This window comes from Larus michahellis, chromosome 1, assembly GCF_964199755.1.
Source record: "Larus michahellis chromosome 1, bLarMic1.1, whole genome shotgun sequence".
NCBI classification, from domain to species: Eukaryota; Metazoa; Chordata; class Aves; order Charadriiformes; family Laridae; genus Larus; species Larus michahellis.
The window spans coordinates 119868999-119890635 of record NC_133896.1 but is presented as its reverse complement, the minus strand read 5'-3'; the positions used below and the strand labels follow the sequence as shown (position 1 = coordinate 119890635).

The following is a 21637-nucleotide window of genomic DNA, read 5'->3' as shown; positions in this document are numbered from 1 at the left end:
TATTGTATTTCTTACTGTACTGTTGACACCACAAAAGAAGCATATTTCCTCCTGGATCCAAGCGGCGGGCCTCAGTGCCTATATTCTGCTCACCTTGGACTCAGAGAGTACACCAGAGGGCTGGAGGTAGAAGAGAAAAAACAAGTCAGCCTGGGCTTACTGCAGCAGTCTGCTTGCATTTCCATTATGATGGTCTAGCTCAGCAGGATTTCTGCTGGGCTCCTAGCACAATATGCCAAAATACACTCACAGATAAACAAATAGAGGTCTTTTTCAGCCTACTCCATTATCAAATTAGCATTCCAAAGCACTAAGTGTTGTGTACGTGTTCAGCTACAAAAATGACTGATATTAACGAGACTTCATTTGCAGAGGTATTTACAAAGTAAATTAATCATCAATCATCTTATTAACTTGGAGTCAGGAAAGTAAACAGGTCAACTTTGATCAATATAAATAGTCTTTGGATTTTGAGTTAGAGTGATGCCATTTAGCTTGAGCTCTTTTTATTCCTCATCTCTCATGTTTGACATTGTTACACTACAAGAAGAAAAAACATATTGACCTATCTTTTTCTTAGAGACTAATTGTATGTGAAGAGCAGCTTTATTCCTAAACAAACAATGAACTCATAGCTGTACCAATGAACTTCCATTCTCAGACTATTCAGGTTGACATTAGCCTTGCTCCAGGTTTTAGTCTATTTTGAAGGGTTAAGCATGGAAAATCCTGCTTTCATCCTTCACACTACAGCACTGCTGCAAGCCCACATGCCATCATGGCCAGATCCAACACAGAGGCCACATACTGTGCCAGTTTGCCAAGCTGTAGTTGCCCACCTCCAGTAGTTACAGTTTTCACAGCTGCAGGGACACATCCATCAATGAAAGTGCGGTTATGAGTCTGGACTGAGCAATGTTAAAAAAACCAGCTCATCTGAGTGAGCTCATGTTTCCAAATGATCCAAATCGCTTGTGCCTACCCTCCTTATCTCAAATGCTATTTACCATGCTGACATTTTTTGTCATCCAAATGTTTTTCAGCCATAACTTTTTTCCAGTCAATGATTTTGAAGTGCATACAGAGACAAGAGCACTACAAATGTGTGAATGGCTTAGCAACAACCTTCACAGACCTCCACTGTTTAACAAGGCTTTCCCATTGACATCTGCTTTTTGAGATCTGGCAAATGATTCTTTTCTAGTTCCACATTTTTCATGAGCAGGTTGTGTGATACATGAAGATGGACACCTCCTGAGGGCAAGTGCTTCACATCTAGAAAGGTACCTGTGTCAACAGAACTTGTAACACCAACTGAAGGCACTTGGTGTGATACAGAGCTATCTTCCCTTGACAGCTTAACGTCTCTTTTAATTATAGTCCCAAGTTTTCATTCTTCAGCATTTTACCACCATATCAGCTTTACTCCTAACTTGTCCAGTGCTTACACTGGAGTAAGCCATTCTATGTTATCTCACATACCCTTTCTGATATTGATGAAACATTAGCACTGTTTTCCAGTCTACTGCAATTCATTCAAGATTCCATTATTTATCACATTAGTTGTTAAGTGTTAGTAATCTACTAAGTGGACTCTATAAGGCTGTCAACGATAAGCAAATTTTATATAAGCAGGTCTTGAAAACCTGCAATCAATGGTGCTAAAAATTACAGTTGGAATAGGAAGTACTTTTTCATCCTGCTTCTTATCAAATATCGTGTTAAATGGTACCAAATGCACCATGTTAAACAACATTATGTCTCCTCCAAAGGGACCTACAGCAGTTATAAAGCTTGTATTTTGTTCCTAAAATACACTTTCAAAATTCCTTCATGTTTCTTGAGTTGAGCTGATCAGATTTTTACTGTCTTGTCTCTTAGACTTCAGTATAAATATTAATAGTAAAGCACACTACAGCTGATTTTTATTTCTGATTGCTGTCCTTACTGTGCCATTGAAAGATGGACTTTCAGCCAAAGTCATCTTTCTCGATAGTAAATTAATGGCTTCTGGTTATAGAGTAAATACTTATTTAAACATCTCACAATTTTCTCTTTCTGAAATTCTTATCATGTTCATTAATGCCTATAGCTTTCCAATGCTAGGGAAAAGTAAGACTCCTAAGCAAATGTATGTATTTTTCAGGTTGAAACTGTGCTCCTTTTTTCCATATTAAGCATAATCCATGTTATGTTCAGAGTCCCCAGCCCATAATCAGCCTTCATTCTGATTATTAATTCTTCTTTATTTTTTATCAAAGTGTTAAAAAAGAGTTAGTTTATATCAAGTGCAATGCCTTTGTGTAAAGCAAAAAATTGTCTTCTGAGGTTTAAAGATGATCTAACGAAGCCTTGCAATAGACTGCATGATGCATTGAGCATGCATTTCCCAAACTTAGGTACCATAAATTATGGTTTATCTTCCCACATGCTAGAACTGGGTAGACATACTGTTCTCTGGTTTAATTTAGTGGTCTCTAATAGATCCCTTCCAATATCCCACTTTCTCACTTTGTTATTTGGCATATTGATCTGTAACAGACACATGACTTTGTCTCAGTTATCAACAACTCAAACAAAAGGAATAACACTACCTTCAGTTCAGGTTTGACTCTGCTTTTGATCTATCTTCCCTGAATTCAATAACTTTAACCTACCAGGTGCAGAGAAGGGCAACTACAATAAATTCTTCAGCTTCTGTTAGAATCCCTGACTTTCACTACTTGTTGGCCTGCTCTACCAGCATTTCCTTAAGGCTCAGGGGAACCAAATCTTTTTGTCATATCAGTTCAATTAGTTTGCACAGGGCAGAAGTTGAATTCTTACTGAATTTGGTTGCAAGAGACATCTAACTTTGCTAACACTAACACAGTTTTCTAATAAAAAGGAGAACTTTCTCCCAAAGCAGTAAAAGCATTTCTTCAATTCTAAGTTTGTCTGAATTAACTATACATTTTTTTTTAATTAAAAAAAAAAGGGAAATGGGGAGGTGAACAATTTCTACCAACACACACTATCACACTAATACTAGTTGTGGCAGGAAATCCAGCCCCAAAGCTTACTGAATCCATCAATATCAGAGACCACAGGATTTACCTTCACTTCATGTGGCAGTAGGAAGTGATGTGAAGGGCAAGGTCCAAGTCTCATGTGGCAGAAGCAGATATTTTAAGGCACACGGCATTTTCCTTCCCCCCAAAAGAAGATGGAGGTGAGTGGGCAAATCCTTTTCTTCTGCTCTTCACCTCACTTGCACTTAAGTACTTTTTGTTGCTGGAAAGAGAAACAACAATACTCAGTCTAAAGCTGTGGATAAGATGCAAGATTCCCTGCATGCTGGACTCTTCCTCCCAAATCTAGGTTTTCCCTCTTAGAGTAGCCACTTGTTCTAGTGGCCAAGGCACTGCGGTCAAGGGCTGAACACTTGAGTGCATGGTACAACCAAGCTACAGCTTTACAGCCAGATTACATAAACTCCCCTACTTGTTAGTCAGTGTTGGAAGCGTGTGCCCCATTCTCATAATAACGAGCTCAAATTGTTTCATATTTACACAGGCTGGCTTCCAGCCAGGCTCCGATCTCACAGCGCGTGCAGTAATTTACATTTGAATACTCATGATGCTTAATATTCTATATTGATTGTTGATACTTGAAAACCCACAAAGAACAGACCCAGCATTGAAGGCGGAGGGAAAGATTATTTTTTTCAAAACATATTGCCAGTAATTGAGTGAAAGCCAAAAGTTCTCAACATAGCAATCACTCACTAACCTCAGAAGAAGTAGTGATGCTTCGTGTTGCCTCATATATATCTATCATTGGACCATTCAACCAAGGACATTCACACACAAAACAAATATATACCCACTCCCGGCAGGAGAGCAATGATTTTATTCATATTAATAATTTGTTTGATTTTTGACTAAGAAGTGCTTCTTGCCTGTGTTCTCTCTCTCTTTATGCATATTTTTAAGGCAGCCTTTTACTTTCACTCAGCAGCAGATCATGATTTTTTTGTGGGTAAATTACATTCATGGATAATGAGAAAGAGACTGTAATCACACACCTCAAAGAACTCTTAACTATCTTACTTAGGTTTTGGAGGCAGTACAAATTACATAGGAGTGCTGAATTAGCTAGTAGAATTGCATTGTGTTTAAATACTTGGACAAATCTTCAACTGGTTGAGCTCCACTGACTTCAAATAAGCCATGTAGTTTTGTATTAGCCGAAGACATCGTCTTAGAAATCATGTTCTTGTGTTCACAGGCATAGAGCTGGATCTCAAAACATTTCAGTTCTTTATAAGATCTCATACTTGCTGAGTGACCTTATGCAAGTCACTATGCCTTCAGACTTTTTGTCTCTAAAATGACGTTCAGAAAAATTTAAGACTCCTCCTCTGGGGTATAGCTATATATGTTGAAATGAGGACAATGAGAGCCGTATGGATGGTTATTAAGAATGATAATTGGTAAGAGCCACTCAGGTCAACCACTGACTTCTAAGTGAACCGTGACGGAGGTTCTGGCTATTGAATGTTTTTCTCCCTCTATGACTCGTCATCTGCTCATGCTTGACAATAGGTAGGAAAGTTAGTAAGGAGGTTTCTTCAGTTCTGTGCTCTTGTTGTTTAGTATTGAAATAATAATTAGCTGCCAGGGAAGAAGCATTACATCCTTTTTGCAATAAGCTGTAGCAACATAGAATCAATAGAAACATATCCTATAGTCAACCAATTAAAAATACATTTCAGAATATTTAGATGTTGAAGCCAAGTAGGAAAAGGAAAAGCTATAATAATAGTAGTTAGGAGGCTGGCAACTATGATGCTAACAACTACCCTTTGGGTATGTGAAATATGTTGGGACTGATAAGAGAATCTGTTTAAGTGACAATAAATACTCATTGCACAGAATGGTTAGTTGTATAATTGCATATCGTTTTTCAGGTCTAATTCGCCTGCAAGAGCTCATCAAAGCCCCTTCTAGATACAACATTAAAATAAAAATCCGCCAACTGCCCTCTGGGAATAAAGACGCCAGGCCTTTACTCAAGGAGATGAAGAAGGGCAAGGAGTTCTATGTGATATTTGATTGCTCACATGAAACGGCAGCAGAAATCCTTAAGCAGGTAAGGGGAAGGAAGTGAAAAAGCACGACATTCATTTTGTATCCTGAAAGTTGTCAGCCTCTCTGGTTTTCATTTTCTGGAAAACACTAAAACTGAATGCATTTACCAATTAGGACATAGGCTTGTTAATACCAGGGACAGAAGTTGTTATAGAACATGCAGCAGCATCGGAGCGCTCCACAAGACTTCAGGGCTTCACAGAGCCATAAGGACCAGCAGCAGGATTGATGTCTGAAGAGAAGCCCATAGATATTCCTCAGAAGGAAATATGCATTTCTTTTTAATGCTTCAGGTTTTACTTGGCTAGGAAGATTGTTGCATTTTTTTTAGCTTGTCCTGGTTTAATCAATACAGGTTTTATGTCTTCCCCTACAAAAAAAGAAAGAGCCCGTTTTGGAGTGCCTGGGGAGCGGCTCACGTTGAGCTATCGCCTCCACAGAGATTGCGTGTCAGGTTCAATGCTGACTACAGTAACAACAGGGCATTAATCCACTGCAGACAGGAGTGTAACTCTGCATTCACCTCCTTGTAACAAAGCGAGATTTGGTCTGCTGGCACTACCTCGTTAAGTTTTAAACTCTGGTAGAGCAAGAAGATGGAATGGAGAAAGTATCAGAAGAAAAATGTGTACCTTAAAGCAGAAAGAGAGGCTATTGTGCAAGGGTTGACATAGCCCTGACCTAAGCGTGAGAGTTGGGACAGCCGCACAAGGCAAGGACGAGCTCCAGAAAGCCTGATGTTAATGGGCTGGGACGTTACCAAGGGTGCACAAAGAGTGGTGTAAATTAGAATTTACTGTTGTCACTTACTATATATTTCTAGACAATCAAAGTCTAAAGCACTGGCTCCAGCAATTCGTTGACCTATAGACAATAATACCAAGCAATACCAATATAATACATTGTCAATGGCATTTTCCTTTTGTAGATATGAGGGGTGGTTGTTTTTACTGTCAGTTGGTCTAATGGGAAACACTGATCCCAGAAGACCAACAGAGAGCTTCCATTAATCTAAATGTACAGATATGGGCTGTCCCATAAAGGTTAAAACCTATGCTTCCAACCCAGAATATTTTGCTGAAATATTAAAGTTATGCAGGACAGCATTCTGTATCAAAGTAAGACAGAAAACTTACTGGTTGCATTAGTCTGAGGAGCCTGAAACCGTCCTCTCCAGACTGGAGAATCTTGGTCCTGTGAATACAGACATGCAGGATCGTGTCCCAAATCAGATGCAACGCAGCTGAGAACAGCACACAAGTCCCCACGAGCTGGTGGAGTTAGATTTATTGCTGTCAGGAAAGTTGGCCTGTACTCAGTTTTAGGGTTTTCTTGGTGCAAGTTGTATATTTAAGCTACAGCAAGGCCAGAGGCAGGCATGATGTTGGGAATGTGAGGGAAGAGCAAGGGGAGGGTGCGCAATCATGCAGATGCTCTCCCATGGGATGGGGAGCACACTGTAGCAAGCGGCATTCATTGATAAGGGGGGTGGACAGGAGAGCTGCTGTTCCCTCACTCTGCTTCCCGTAGGGCTGTCCAAAAGCATTAAAACATGACAGCAGGAACAAGCTGCTCCAAAATGAGAACTGTGGGGGAAGAGTTAAACTGCCAACACAAATTTTCAAGGATCTGCAAGAAGAAAGTGCAGATGTCTGGCACACTGCAGGAGGCACAAAGCTTCAAAAATACCAGGCTGAGTATGGGGAAAAAAAGGCAAATAACCTTAGTGTCAAAAGAAGAAGAGGAAGTGCTAAAAGATGCGCTAAGACAGGGCAAAGTGGCAGAACGGTTTGTGTGGGAAATGGATCAGGGAGACAACTGACAGGCTGCAGATACAGATAATGCTCTCCGATGCCTTAAGAACTCAGAGAAGGATGGTGAATGGCAGTGTGGAAGAAAACAGGAAAATTAAGAGAGGTACACCTGTGGGTCAGAGCTGCGGGAAAGGAAGCAACATAAATATCAGCCAGAAAGAAAGGGAAAATGGCTTTTATATGAGATAGTTCTGTGGCTGAATCTAGATGCTCGCAGCAGTAACTCAGGTGTTGAAGTTCCTCACTGTCAAAGGCAGCTGTGAAATGGGAAGGTGTGGAGGGCTCTGAATTCACGTGTGACTCATCTGTAGCTTAGCTACCTGAGGTACCATGGTTCACATTCTCATCACTGCACACAGAAACCCCTATATGATTTTACACTAAATGAAAACAATATATTAAAGAGAATACTATAGAAATTATTTTAAGAAAACTCTGCAATGTTAGTAGAGAATATTTTTGACTTTGTAAATGATCCAATAGGTACTATGAGAAAAATACCTGTCATTGTTAAAGTATGTAAGATTTCTAATAGGAGTAGGAATCAGAGCCAACAGTCACCTAAACTTGTCCCCAAAGCAACGATTTCTTGTCTGCCTACTGTATTTACAATAATGTAGCAGGTGTTTAGTAGGTCATGCAGGAGAAGACAAATAAAGGAAGTGATTTGCAGTGGGTTGAATGGTGGAGGGTATTTTAGAGATTAAAACTGCAGCAGGGTCACACAGGCACATAAAAGCTTATGCTCAATGCCTGTGTCCTCCTCACCCTCTGAGCCTGCACAGGTTCCCCCCTCAAAAAAAGCTTTACACAAAGGTCCGCATTTCCCCCCTTCCAAGGCCAAGGGTGTCCCCTCTGCACCAGGATCTGCTCCATCTCCTTTGGACAATCCCCAGCCAAGGTGGGCAACATCCCTCTCCTCCTCCAAGCCTGTGGAAAGGAGGCAAGAGGCCATCTCTCACCTGCTCCAGGCACGTTTCCCTGCTCCGGGGCAGTGAGGCATGCCAGCCACCAGCCTGCCTGCAAGCTGGTGTAAGTGTGGAAGAAGGGCACAGACAGGGCAGAAAAACTGCGGCCCTTCTTCCAGCGGTGCCCGTGCTGCCGGGGTTGGTGGCAGCAGCAACGGCACTGCAAGCAGGGGCTGCTAGCACCCATGCTTCAGATTTACCAGCAATGGCACAGCTTGTTTACCAGGAAGGAAGGGCAAGGGATGTCTAAAAGCTCTTTCTGGGACCAAAAGAATTAGCGCATCTGAAGTTATGTCCTCAAAGAGTCAGCACACAGAGCTGGTTTTGGCATGGAGCTACCTGACCCAGCAGCATTTCCGGGCTGTGGGCCTAGGAGAGGTGACGTCTTCATTTACCTCCTTAAACTGATTGTTTACAAAACAGCACAAAAGACAGACTTCTCCTCTTAAATGAGACTATCTTTTACTTATTTATAGCTTCAACTAAAATACCATTGAGCCACGCTTCTTCCTCGTGCACACCAAGAACAGGCGAATCAATAACCTAATTTAAACAAACTACAAAGCCTGCACACAGCTGAATAACCTATTCCCTAAACTCACACATTTCCTCTTTTCTCTGAAATGCTGCAGAGATCACAGGCTTTCACAGTGCCCAGCCAGCTTAACGAGGCCTGGCCCTCTCACCACCCAGATCTGGAAGGGGCAAGAGGAAATTGTGATTATTAATTGCTGTCTTTTTCAATAGTCACTTTGAATTTTCTCTCCATATTGCCTCATGGGGGTTGGTAACCTCATGCGACTGGTGCATGGCAGCTTAGGGAGTGCTACAGCCCTCTTGCCTGTACCAGGTAACCACACAAACTGTCAGCTCTGCTGCCCAAAGTGACCCGCTCCACAGAGATCAGGTTATTCTGAAATTACTTGAGCCAGGAGGTTATGCCAGCAGGGTTTTCAAACGAGACATATCGCATCATCAGAGCTGATGGAAGAAATTGCATCTGGTCTGATACTTCCATAGTCTACTTGAAAATCTTGGTTGATGGAGCTTTAAAACTTGTGAAGACTGGACAAATCTGACAAGGAGAGAGATCTAGTGGAGAATTAGATGCCAAAAGCAGGAGCTAAGTGCAGTTGTGGCTTTTTAGGATAAAATTGTGATCTCCAAAGTCCTGCTCAGGATCTGCTTAAGCTCTGTAGGAGCCTCCCTGTTTGACTTCAGCAGTGCCTGTCCTGCTCTGCTCCGAGGGTGCCTAGCATCTCTTTCCTTTCCAAGCCTAAAAATAGACATCCCTGATGTCTATCCCTGATGTCTCACACCCTGAAAGAGTGTGAGAAAATAAGGCATCCACCAAACTTGTCAAAGACCAGCAGGACTGAGTCCTTTAGGCAAGGAAGCTGGAAACACTTTCTTAGGGAAAAACCTGGTGTTTACAACATTTGCCTGAAATACTTTGCGGACAGAGATTTGGTGCTCTGTCTAGACTAGGTTAGCAATGCCACAAGTCAGTTAAATCTAGCTATTGCAAATTGCGATCTGTTTTATGCATGAATCTTCCAATACATTCTGGATGTACTATATTTAGTCTGATATTGCCTTTTTGTATGAGGAACTTAGTTCAACAGGTTTAGTTCTTATGGTTAACCTTCAATTTATTCTTCTAACACACAAGTAGTTGACATCGATTTCACTGCTAGGCAAAGTCATCTCTCATAGATTATGTTGCTACTAGCCTTAAATTATCTACTCCTTCCTCCACACATTTAAAATACATTTTATGAAATGTACTGTATATTTAATCAGGTTTAGGACTTTCACAAAGCAGTTTATAAAGAATTCTGTGTTCACTTTCAGTATGTGACAGACAAAGAGCAAAATAATTAATTCATTTCCCACAAAAGTACGAAAACTAAGTGTCATCATAGTATACATTCCAGGTACGATAATAAATGTGAGAATACAAAACCTCACTTCTTGAGTATGCTCCTTCTAGTAATTTGACAGGTGGGCTGAAGCCCAGGCTCTGCTAAGAAAAGGCAGGATTAGCTCCGTTCTCACTGCCACTGGAGAAATACCAGTGGCAAATCCTCCCAGATCCCCCAAGCCCCAAGCTGAGAAGCAGATATATACTCAGCTCACTGGTTCTCCTCTCTCGTATTCATTTTATAAAGGTTTTTTTCCGGGGAGATATCCTCTTCTGGCCACCTGATTCCTGCTGAATGGCATCAGGTGGCAAAAGCCATCTGTTAAGACATCAGTGAAGAACACGGGCACATAAATGGTGTGGCAGGGGTAATTCTCGCTGAAATTTGGCAGTGCACTTCCGTTCCCAAATCTAACTGTAGGTGTCCATAAATGCGGCCATTGCCTCAGAAACTTTATTCTGAGCTTGGAAGACAGAGCAGCACAGTCAGAGTACAGTCTTTTGGGTTCCTGGCTATGTAATGTCACAACTGCACTATGCTGAGAGCTCTGCTGCTCTCTTCTTAGCTGTGTTGTTTCTTTATATGGCTCATGTCCATGTTGGAGGAACTCTATACCACTCCAGCTGGACCTCTGCTGTGACTGAGTGGGATGCAGATTTCCAGTGAGTTAAGTCATGTCCAAGTAAAGCTGTCTAGAATCATAGAACCATAGAATTGCCTAGGTTGGAAGGGCCCTTTCAGATCATCTAGTCCAATCATCAACCTAACTCTGACAAAACCCATCGCTAAACCATATCTCGAAGCACTATGTCTACTCATCTTTTAAATACCTCCAGGGATGGTGCCTCAACCACTTCCCTGGGCAGCCTGTTCCAATGCTTGATAACCCTTTCAGTGTAAAAATTTTTACTAATATCCAGTCTAAACCTCCCCCAATACATAGAGTCTACATAGAGTCCAGGGAAGCACTCTAAACACAATATAAACCTTTTATATCAAACACTTGAGAAGCAAGGAAACAGAGGGGCTATTATCCATTATGGTGTATCTGCATGATCTTAGAAAACAGTGGTGGTACTAATTAATTGGATAATTAAATGCATTCATTTAATGGTCATGAAATTAAAAAATAGCATGAGTGAGGAAAATGCAAAGTGAAAGCAAGCAAAGCATTTGATGCAATTCCTGCTAATATGCTTTACCGTCGCTCTGGTTTCAGCCTGCCTTGAGGGAAGACTGACACCAGCTCTAAATGAGGTGATGAATTTTTTACAAGATGAACAAGTGTAGGTTGGAGCTGGGATATGATGTAAGCCAGGACAGGGTGCCCAAAGAAATTTACAGACATTAGAGAGAATATTTTTATCCAGTCCCTATCCACTTGACACATATATTTTGACCACTGATACTTGGTCAGATTCACATTGCAGTTCATGACCCACAGCTAAAAGTACAGGTCTGCAAAAGACAAGGCCCAAACATCTGATCTGAAATGGGTAATCAGAGATGAAAGTCTCTTTTCTTACTTGCCAGGATAATTGATAATCAACCCATATGTGAGTTTGGCTGAAAAATAGATTTTATACAGTCCAGGAAGGGTAGGAGATCTGCAAGGAGAATGCAGAATATTTTAGCCCAGTTTCACTAGTTTACATTCCTCTAAGTTCCACAGTAAGTAAAAGCTGTTATTATTTAAATAGGACATCTATATCAGATGCATAATTATTTAAATAATTACATGCAAAGTTATTTAAATAGGAATGTGTAGTGAAATCTCATTCTAGTTTCTTATGGGCATATATATACACATAAACCAATTTTGTTGCTTTCCCTTCTCTTTTCTGGGCTGCTCTGCCCATATTGTCTAGTCGGGGGGACACTTGCTCTGTGGGAAGAGCCTGTGCAGCTGCTTTGCAAGGTACTTCAGAGGTGTCCCAACCTGAAAGGAGTCTTTGCTCCTACCATGTTTTTATTATAGTCTCTCTCCTGGTAGTTCCTAGAAGCTGCAGTCCCTGTATCTACTGTGCTGCAAAAACACGAGTCCTTGCTGCTGAGAACACCCACGAATCATTAAGGCTAGGAAGTCATTAATGCTTTGGGGTCTTCAGCATTCCTCTTGCTTTTGCTTTGACTTGTCTTCACCTCCTGTTTTCCTAATGCCATCCTCCCGAGTGGGCATTTGGTGTTGTCATCAAATCGTCCTTCACTGGGAATTTCACTTAGCGACCTTGTTACCCTAAAACATAAAAAAGTTACTATTGCAAAGTTTTTACATCCATGAATAAAAAGCACCCTGTTTAGGTCAGTCTACAGATCTAACATGTCACAGCAAAGTCTAAGTGCCATATAACTGTTAACTAATTGCGTTAATGGTTGTTAGAGGGGAGGACAACCAGTTAAGGCTGGTCTTGTGACCAGTGCTAAGTGAGAGGGCAGAGCTCAGTGGCAGGTCAGGGCCCAGCCTGGGACAGATCCAGCATGAGCTCTGATTCCTTAACCAGACAAGGACATTAGTACTGTGTGTATGACACAAGCTCTCTTTCAGCTGTCTGGAGCTTCATATCTTAATTGAGTCAGCATTAATAGAGAAAATTCAGAAGCAACATATTGATTAAGCTTTCAGGGATGCTGCAATACTTCCTTTGGAAGAATTTCAGCGAGCTTCTCTCATGGAGCCCTTGGGTGCAGGGTCCTTGGCAAATCCATGTCACCCTTCCAGCAATTGCCACAGTGAACCTATGTCTTGGTTATGGCAGATAACCTTGCTGGCTGAACCTCGCTTTCTACATGCAGCTGTCTTTGGTTTTCAGGGGCTTTGGTTCTGTTTTGTTTTCAAAGACAGTCCTGTAGCATCACTTTTGAACTCATTGTTATTCACAGGTATGTGTGTGTCCTGCCACCTCTGTTTATAGCACATTACTTGGGAATCAATATTCTCATAAAAAGTTTTAATCAAAAATGTGTTCAGGAGGCAAACACTCCTCTCAGGCTACTGCCCTTGGATTTGTGAGGAAAGCAATAACGGGGCTACCTTGGATTAACTAGCTGGCTATCCAGTAGCAGTATATCTGCAGCAGCACAGCTAGATAACGCTTCCCAAACATCCAGGTTACACACTTTATAATCATTCAACTTAATGTATCTGTGTTGTTAATGTAAACTTGTATTTAAAGGCATTATATGGCTTAGCATTGTCCCAGTTCTCCATTGTCTTACTATTTCTACACAGGCAGATTGCAATTTACATCTTCTGATAACAGAAGTGCAATGACCTGATGTCAGCTCTTCTATCTCAGGCTAGAATTAAAAGTGTAATGAATTGATAATTTAAACCTGGGTATTTGTATCCTATTTACATTTATTAGCATGATCTTGTGTTCATACTAACGTAACACCATGGACCAACTGCGAACTTCCTGTAGAGGACCAAATAAATTTAGGCATACAGAGGTTACCTGGGCTCAAACCGCATTTGTATAACCTGGTGGCTGGTCTGTGCCCCATATGAAGTAATTGGGTTATTTCAATACAGTTTCAGCTCAAAAGAGACCTGCATCATAAAAATCCTGACTGGCACCTCCTTCCCATAGCAGAGACCTTAGACACAGAAATCCAATGGCTCCAGGGAGCAGAGCCGAGTCCAGACAGGTCAGCTGGGAAACACAGCATGCAAAAGTTTCCATCAATGCCACCATATATCATTTTCTGTGCGTAAACAGGGAAGGAATATAAGTTTCCAGGATTGCTAGATTGCTTATTTCTACAGGTAATAAAACAACTTGAGGAAATGGAATAGAAGAGGATTAATAAAATAAGAAATAAAAAAGGCAATTCTGACATGTAAATTCAGTGGAACATTTCAATAAAATACTTGCCTTCTGGCTTGATTTTTAGTGGCTGGAAATGGATTGGTTATTTGTGATTAACACTGAGCTGTTTTTATTATATGCTGCAGCTTAGAAAGTTCAGGTTCTTTTCTTTTCTTAAGTGAGGAATTGCCATACACAATCACACAACTGATTGGAAGGAGTTGGAAGCCACCATGCTGCTAGAAAGATATGATCTAGTTGCCATTACTGAAACTTGGTGGCACAAATCCCATGACTGGAGTGCAGCTATTGATGTCTACAGGCTCTTCAGAAGGGACAGGTGAGGAAGGAGAGGCGGAGGCGTTGCCCTCTACATCAAGAAATGGGTAGAGCGTGGAGAGCTGTCTCTGAAGAACTGCCTCAAGCAGGTTGAAAGCCTATGGGCAAGAATAAGAGACTGAGGCAACAAAGGGAACCCTGTGGTTGATGTCTACTACAGGCCACCAGATCAAAGGGAGCCTATTTATGAAGCCTTTGTACTCCAGCTACAGGAGGCACCGCACTCACAGGCTCTCGTCCTGCTCGGGGCTTCAACCATCCTGATATCTGCTGGAAAACTGGCAACCCCCAGTATCAATACAGGCTGGGGGATGAAGGGATTGAGAATAGCTCTGCTGAGAAGGACTTGGGAGTAGCAGGGACATGAGCTGATAATGTGTGCTTGCAGTCCAGAATGCCAAGCACATCATGGGCTGTGGCAAAAGAAGCATGAACAGCAGGCCAAGGATGTGATTCTTCCCCTCTACTCTGCTCTGGTGAGACCCTACCTGGAGTACTGCATCCAGCTCTGGGGACCCCAACATACACCTGTTGGAGCGGGTCCAGAGGAGGGCCACAAAAATGATCAAAGGGCTGAAACACCTCTCCTATGAGGACAGGCTGAGATAGTTGGGGTTTGTTCAGCCTGGAGAAGAGAAGACTCCAGGGAGACCTTATTGCGGCCTTTCAGGACTTAAAGGGGGCTTATAAGAAAGATGGGGATAAACTTTTTAGCAGGGCCTGTTGTAATAGGACAAGGCATAATTGTTTTTAAACTAAAAGGCGGTAGATAGAGACTAGATATAAGGAAGAAATTTTTTACGCTGAGAGTGGTGAGACACTGGAACAGGTTGCCCAGAGAGGTTGTAGATGCCCCATCCCTGGAAACATTAAGGTCAGGTTGGATGAAACTCTGAGAAACCTGATCTAGTTGAAGATGTCCCTTCCAGGGTGGTGACTTGATGACCTTTAAAGGTCCCTTCCAACCCAAACTATTCTATGAATTTATGATTCTATGATTTTCAGAGGCTTTTGCCATGAAAGAATTTTCGCAAGCCAAATCACACTATTTTCCCCTGTCTTTCAAGCAGCTGTTCAGGCACTGCTAAAAGTGTTCTAAAATACTATTAATATCAGATGCTTACGTTACTGTGATCAAGAGTGAATAACATTTAACCTTTGTCTATGTTACTTTCATGCTAATGAATTCTTCAGTAGTTTCCTAGCTCATAATTCCTCCTCCTCTTCACAAGATCCCAGAGAGGACAGAACGCTTGCATCATAGTAATAGTGTGCGTGGACGTGGCAACAAGTGTAGGTGATGCTGGGCTGAAACTGTAGAGCATCCTGTTATACACCATCAGGGGTGTTTTATATAAGCATTCCCAATGATTTTTGGAGAGGGACCGAGGGAAAAAACACATCCCTCTAGAAGTTTCCTGCAATGTGAGGGCTGGGAAGAAAAACTTCATCCTCTTTCGCCTGAGGTGGGCAGTCAGCATGCATTTAAATGCCATCCTTACCTTGCAGATGTGCAAAAGGTCTGACTCTGAAAAATTAATCCAGACCAGAAATCCTTTCATACCAGTTGTTTTGACAACCTCCTGCAGACCTGCATTCCCCAGGTGGAACAAAAGGCATTTATAGAAGCTTTCTTCTTTTTGTTTTTCTTTACTTCAGTGAGCACTCACTGAGCGTCTTGTTCTCACATGGTAATGCAGAATAAAAAAATCTGCACCTAAGCACTTTTCCCTACAAATTCTATTGTCTGCTAGTAAATTCGTTTTTAATGCTTCTGAAGTGCAGAGTAAAGAATTTCACTTTTAAAAGATCAGCTTCTCGTTATCGCTAGTAATTTTTCTTGTCCTAGAAGTTTTGCAATCTTTAATCTCTTTCCTGAGCAGGGGTGATAAAAACATAATTTAAATACAATAGGATATTTTTTTGCTCCTGAAGAAAAATGTAGGTTTTATTGTAATCAAGTTTTCATGACCTGTAACATATTGTTCTAGATTAACCCATGCTTTTCAAATGACAGTGCAGTACACTTAAGGCATCCAGAGTGAAGTGCATTCACCTTTCAATCTCTTTCAACAGATTCTGTCCATGGGAATGATGACTGAATACTACCACTACTTTTTTACAACACTGGTAAGGAACACCAAAGATTTAGGGGTGAATTTTCTCTGTTGCAGGAAGGCAACTAAAAATTTCCACTTTTTCTAGGAGATCTTTGTTGCCATTGTTCAAGGAAACCCCTGGAGAATGAGTATTAACATTCCTCAGTAATACCAGCACTCACAATTTTGTAAGGAAGCTGTTTTGCAGTATCTGTGGGGCTGGCTAATACTTTAATAAATTAAAATTAGTTGCAGTATTTTGTTTAAGTAGAGTCATTGGTACAGGTGGATCAGAGTGAAACAAAATAAAGCATGAACGGCTTTGCCAGGGAGCCGAGGTCAAGCACTCACTGCGGGCGTGTGGTTCATCGCTAAAATGTTTAATTTACTTACAAAAACACAAAATCACACATGTATAAAATCACTTGGGATATTTCATAGTAAAAGAAAATCCCTAAATTTTCTTTCATGGTACAAATCTATAAATACTTATTTCAGCACATTTTTCTTATATTTTAACTTATATGCTATATATGCTATATATAAATATATCTCAATCCATTTGCATTGGAGACTAGAAAGACAGCAAAGAACCGACATTGCTAGAACAGTTCTAAAGAGCTGAATTATATCATGCGCATCTGTTTATTCTTTATTTCCTTTCCATATAAAATTTTACATGGAAGGGAAACATCATTTTGAATCCAACAGTCAATTCATTAGTCGGAAAAGACTATCTAGCTGTTTGGAACTTAAATAGTAATTTGAAATAGTTCTCTTCGAGGCCAGTTTAACATCACGAAAAATGTGAAAATTTAGAATTAACTGTGGAACTTACTGTTTTATACAATAAACAATACAATAAACAATCTAACATAAAGTGGTAACCACCACTAACAATATGCGTGAGATAGCAGAGAGCACATATTAGAACAAGCAGTAAGCAGTACTTGTGGTGTCTTGGTGTTGTGCTATTGTAAATGTTGGCATTTTGACGGTTACTGTGGTATTAAACCATGACCAACACATTTGTCATTTTACTGCTCTGCCGCGATGAGCAAAAAGTTGTTTTGAAAAGCAGCCTTCAGGCTTTGAGAAGCAGTTATCATATTTCCACTGCCTGCTAAATACAGCTGCAGAGTGTGCCACACAATTATATTACTTGGAATACCCATTATTTTCCTGCCCTGTAAACGCTGAGCACTGAAGCACATGGACTTACTGTGCACTGGCCTGACACGTCCATTAGACATACAGGCAGCAAGTCACCTGAAGGAGGCAAGGCAGGAGAAAAATGGGATTCATAAGTAGTAAAAGTGTATCGCTCTCGACATGTCTTGGAATTTTCCTTCCCTGAGTTGAGAAATAAGCTTGACATTGGCCAGCTAATACCTCATGTTGGTTTGTCAGAGCTGTAACACTGTTAAGAGGACTGCTATAAATTAAAATTAGATACTGCTGTGCAGGTTGCTTGCAAAATAGCATTGTTACAGGGAACTGATTTTTACATTCCAAAAAGCAGATATGTAGTTTGTCGTAAGTTTCACACAGCTTTGGTTTATTCAGATTTATAACTGAAGCGGTCATGACTAGGCTTTGAAGGCAAGCAGAGCATTCACAGGGGAAAAAACAGCACGTAAGCTTTGGATTGAAAATCAAATGCACTTTTTGGCCTAATTGTACTTTCCAAGCATTTTGCTTTGAAAATACTACATCTGGTTTTGTCTGTTTTCTTAACGGTGATTTAGGATCTATTTGCATTAGACCTGGAACCCTACAGATACAGCGGAGTAAATATGACAGGGTTTCGCCTCCTCAATGTCGAGAACCCGCAAGTTTCTTCGGTCATTGAGAAATGGTCAATGGAGCGTCTGCAGGCGCCACCAAAACCAGAGACTGGCCTCCTCGATGGCATGATGACAGTAAGTGAACAAGCACAACGATGCAGGGGTGTCTACAACGCGCTTCGTAATGCTGTTCTACCAGATGTGAACCGATCCCATTACTGCTTTATTTCACAATGCAAATGCTGAAGCAGCATCCCCAAAAACGACTTGCTCTTACCCACGTCTATGCCGAAATGCATTTTCCTCATGAACCAATGTTGTCCTCATCTGTGTGACAAACCACTCTTGGGCAGCTCTAGAGATGAGTGGCAATTCTCCATCATGGTGCCATCCAGCTAACATCATTCATCTTATTGTTGTCAGATGTATATACTGCTGCCTCGTTTCTCTAATAATGTTCTGCTTGGAGTGAAGGACATAACAGGAAATAAAAAACTTTCAGAGCAGGTGTACGATTTATAACCTGCAGGGAAAGATATTGTACATGTGGATAGGTAATAGCATTTTTAAATTGGAAAAGTGCCCTTTCTCTTCATTTCCATCATCCACAGCAACTCCGGCTTTTAAGATGTAATTTAAAGATAAATGAAAGGTATCATCAAGCCAGGAAATTAGAATTTCCTCCCTACCACTCCCTCAAGAGGTAAAGGAAAGAATAGGAACAATTACATGGATAGCATGACTCTATTCAGTTTTGTGGGGTGAAGGGTTGCCATCTTTTTGCAATATGAGATAACGTGTCGTATGTAGTGAGTGGAGTTTGAAGTGATATGAAATAGACTTTAATGCAGATGATTGCAGGGAAAATTTTGAAACATCCTGACATCCTGAAGAGAAATGCATTATGTGTGCTATCTCTAACATTTTAAAAAAAAATGTTGTTTGGGCAGTGCTATTGTGCTCACTCATAGGCAAAGCAGGGGAGAAAGCTGTCCCTGGGACCTTCTGATGCGAATACACAGGACCTGCCAGGATGGCTATTTACACATGGTTATTCACCTGTATTCACCCAGCTGCAAAACTAGGAAAACCAAAGTTCTTACTAGACTCTTATGCTCTCCTTTGCATCTCTATAATCTCTTAGTGTCTTTGATGCTCTGAAGCAGCATGAGCACTAAGGAAAGCATCTTCCTAGTTGGCTGTGATCATTTAAATGTTCATAGCAATTTCTGCTTATTCAGTTTGATGGAGAGCTACAATACTGCTATATTTCATTAGACAATAAGGCTATGAAAAGCTGCACAGTATAAGGAGATCAGGATTACATGTGATATTGTTAATGCAGGATTTCTCCCTTCTGGTTCTCGCTATATTGTTTGACCTGATGTCAGCTTGCAGGAATTCAGTGGGGCATAACCAAGACAGCTTTGAGTTCACATCCCACTTTATGCCCAAATTGCACACAGAGGCATAGTTGTTCTAGTGGGTTTCTTGAGTTTCTTTGCAATAATTTTAATCGAATGTGAAAATCAGAAAAACAAGTTCCAGGACTAACTCTTAGTCCCTTTCTTATGCATCAGTACAGGCATCAATATAAGGCAGTTTGCTTCAGAAAACTAGGTGACCTTTTGTTCTTCCATGCAACACCCAGCCCTAAAACAGAACAGCAGGGAGGTGGGAAATAAAAGGGTAAGGGAGGTAATATAACCTCCCAGTTGCTGCATGGCAGGATGGATGAGTGACAAGTTACAAAAGCACAAGATTCAAGCAGCAAAGTCTGGCAATGCTGCCAACGTACAAAAACTGGGATGCACCATGTTATCTAGTAAAAGCACCAGCGGTCCCAGATATGACCCTAAGGTGAGGTGCACTGAAGCATTTTCACCAAGTGTGTCCAGAGTCTCTAGACCTGGGACACAGGCAGGCTGGGACTCCAGCGATCAAGCAATAATCAATCCTGAATGGACGTGTTCCCAGTCTAATGTAAAAACTGATCTGAAGTCCATTGACATTGATGGGAATCTTTCCATTGATTTTGAGGGATTTTGCATCAGGCCGTTAGTCTCTGGGTCTGCTTGGAACAACTATCTGTTTTAAGACACTTGACTCTGAGAACAGCTGTTATTGTCTCCTCCTGCCTGCCTCACCTTTTATAATGTTTTCAATTTACTCCGATTGTGGGAGCATTGTTTTGGGCAGATCCTGACTAGCGTGTCGAGAGCAATTCCTCATCTGCAGTATAGTAAGATTAGTTGATAAATTCAGATCACATTTGATTGCCAGCAAAAAACTCCAATGCTGATAAGACCGATGCTGTTGTAATTTACTTAGGTAAATGAAACAGACAAAGAATCAAATCTGTTAATTTCCCAAAGGAATTGCATGGGAAAGGAATAAAAAATGGATTAGCTCTGCACATCATATAAATGAATCCAGTTTCTCATCTGCAGAGTTAGTACTTGTTTTTAAAGCCCTACTTAATTATTCAGTAGCTTTACAAGAAAGGTAATTACGCCCTTCATTTTTACATCACCCCTGTGCATTAAGGGAAACATGGCCATTCCCACCTCACACATGAGAGCACTGAAGCACAGTGCAGGTGAAGACAAGATTTTTCTAAAACTTCCCAGTGATAAAGGATGACAGAGTGTGCGATCTCAGTTTGAGGCTTATTGGGCATGCTTTTAAACCAATAAACCCATTCTCAGAGGAAACACAGATGCACAACCAGCATCCAGTAATTTTAGTAATGTTTAGGTATCTAAGGGCTGTATTCATCTGTCCTCTCTTAGACAACAGAAGATAGATGTGTAAGTCCAACTTCAACACCAAAAAAGGCATCTGGAAAGGACGGTTAATCTTTCTCTAAGATGGCATGGGAGGTATGGCAGGGGAGGAGCTCTGGCCAAATCTTGGTAGGGCCATTGCACGTATTCATGCCAAAAGCCAAGGTCCTTGAGAGCAGTAGACACTTAGAGGCAGTAGATACCTGTCTGGTGGGATGCCTAGCAGGAGCTCAGTGGGATTGATTTCCCTGGAGAGCAGGGCCTGCCTACCGCTTGGGGAAGAAAGCAATCCCATAAGTGCCATGATAAGAGCAGCGATGAGGAGCTAGTATGGGCCTCACTTGGGCAGCCCTCCCATAAGGCCCCAGGCCAGATTAATATAAGCTGAAAAAAACATGGACTTTGTTACATCTCAGGTTTCCATGGAGAGCCCAGTAGTGGCCTTTTCCATAACAGCAGCCCAGAGAAATGGTTCTCAGCAGAGAAAAGCAGGGACTGGGCACAAAGGCATACACTAAAGAAAGCCTTTCTGTTTTTTCTTGCAGACTGAAGCAGCTCTGATGTACGATGCTGTTTACATGGTAGCAGTGGCCTCCCAGCGTGCCTCCCAAATGACTGTCAGCTCCCTGCAGTGCCACAGACACAAGCCATGGCGTTTTGGACCCAGATTTATGAATCTGATAAAAGAGGCAAGTGTAGACCATCTGCTTATCATCATCATAATCCTTCCTTTCTTCTTTACCGCACTGACTGTCTTGCTGCTCCCTGCTCTTTGTCAAGTGCTATGTTCTGGTTTCTGGCACTCAGATGTCCAATTCTTCCTCACCTTCCTAGCAGAGAAACATTGATTTGCAGACACAAGGCTGTAGCTTGTGTTTTGGTGGAGACTTTTTCTGGTCTTTCAAAAAAAGAAACTGTTAAACCTAAGGTGCGATTAAATCTCACACTAACACACCGTAAGGCTTCCCACATTTTTTA

The 21637-nt window shown here is 41.3% G+C and overlaps 1 protein-coding gene across 4 annotated transcripts in view; it reads left to right on the top strand.

Moving 5' to 3' along the window:
- GRIK1 (glutamate ionotropic receptor kainate type subunit 1) overlaps positions 1 to 21637 on the top strand; it is a 174473-nt gene that overhangs the window by 99182 nt on the left and 53654 nt on the right. For all 4 annotated transcript variants that reach the window (XR_012588997.1, XM_074600491.1, XM_074600499.1 and 1 more), the window contains exons 4-7: positions 4952 to 5133; positions 16064 to 16117; positions 17835 to 18008; positions 21205 to 21348. Coding sequence is in view for 3 of the 4 variants with exons in the window: in XM_074600491.1 (XP_074456592.1) it covers positions 4952 to 5133; positions 16064 to 16117; positions 17835 to 18008; positions 21205 to 21348 (554 nt within the window). In the remaining variant the exon portion in view is untranslated. The remainder of the gene's footprint in view (positions 1 to 4951; positions 5134 to 16063; positions 16118 to 17834; positions 18009 to 21204; positions 21349 to 21637) is intronic.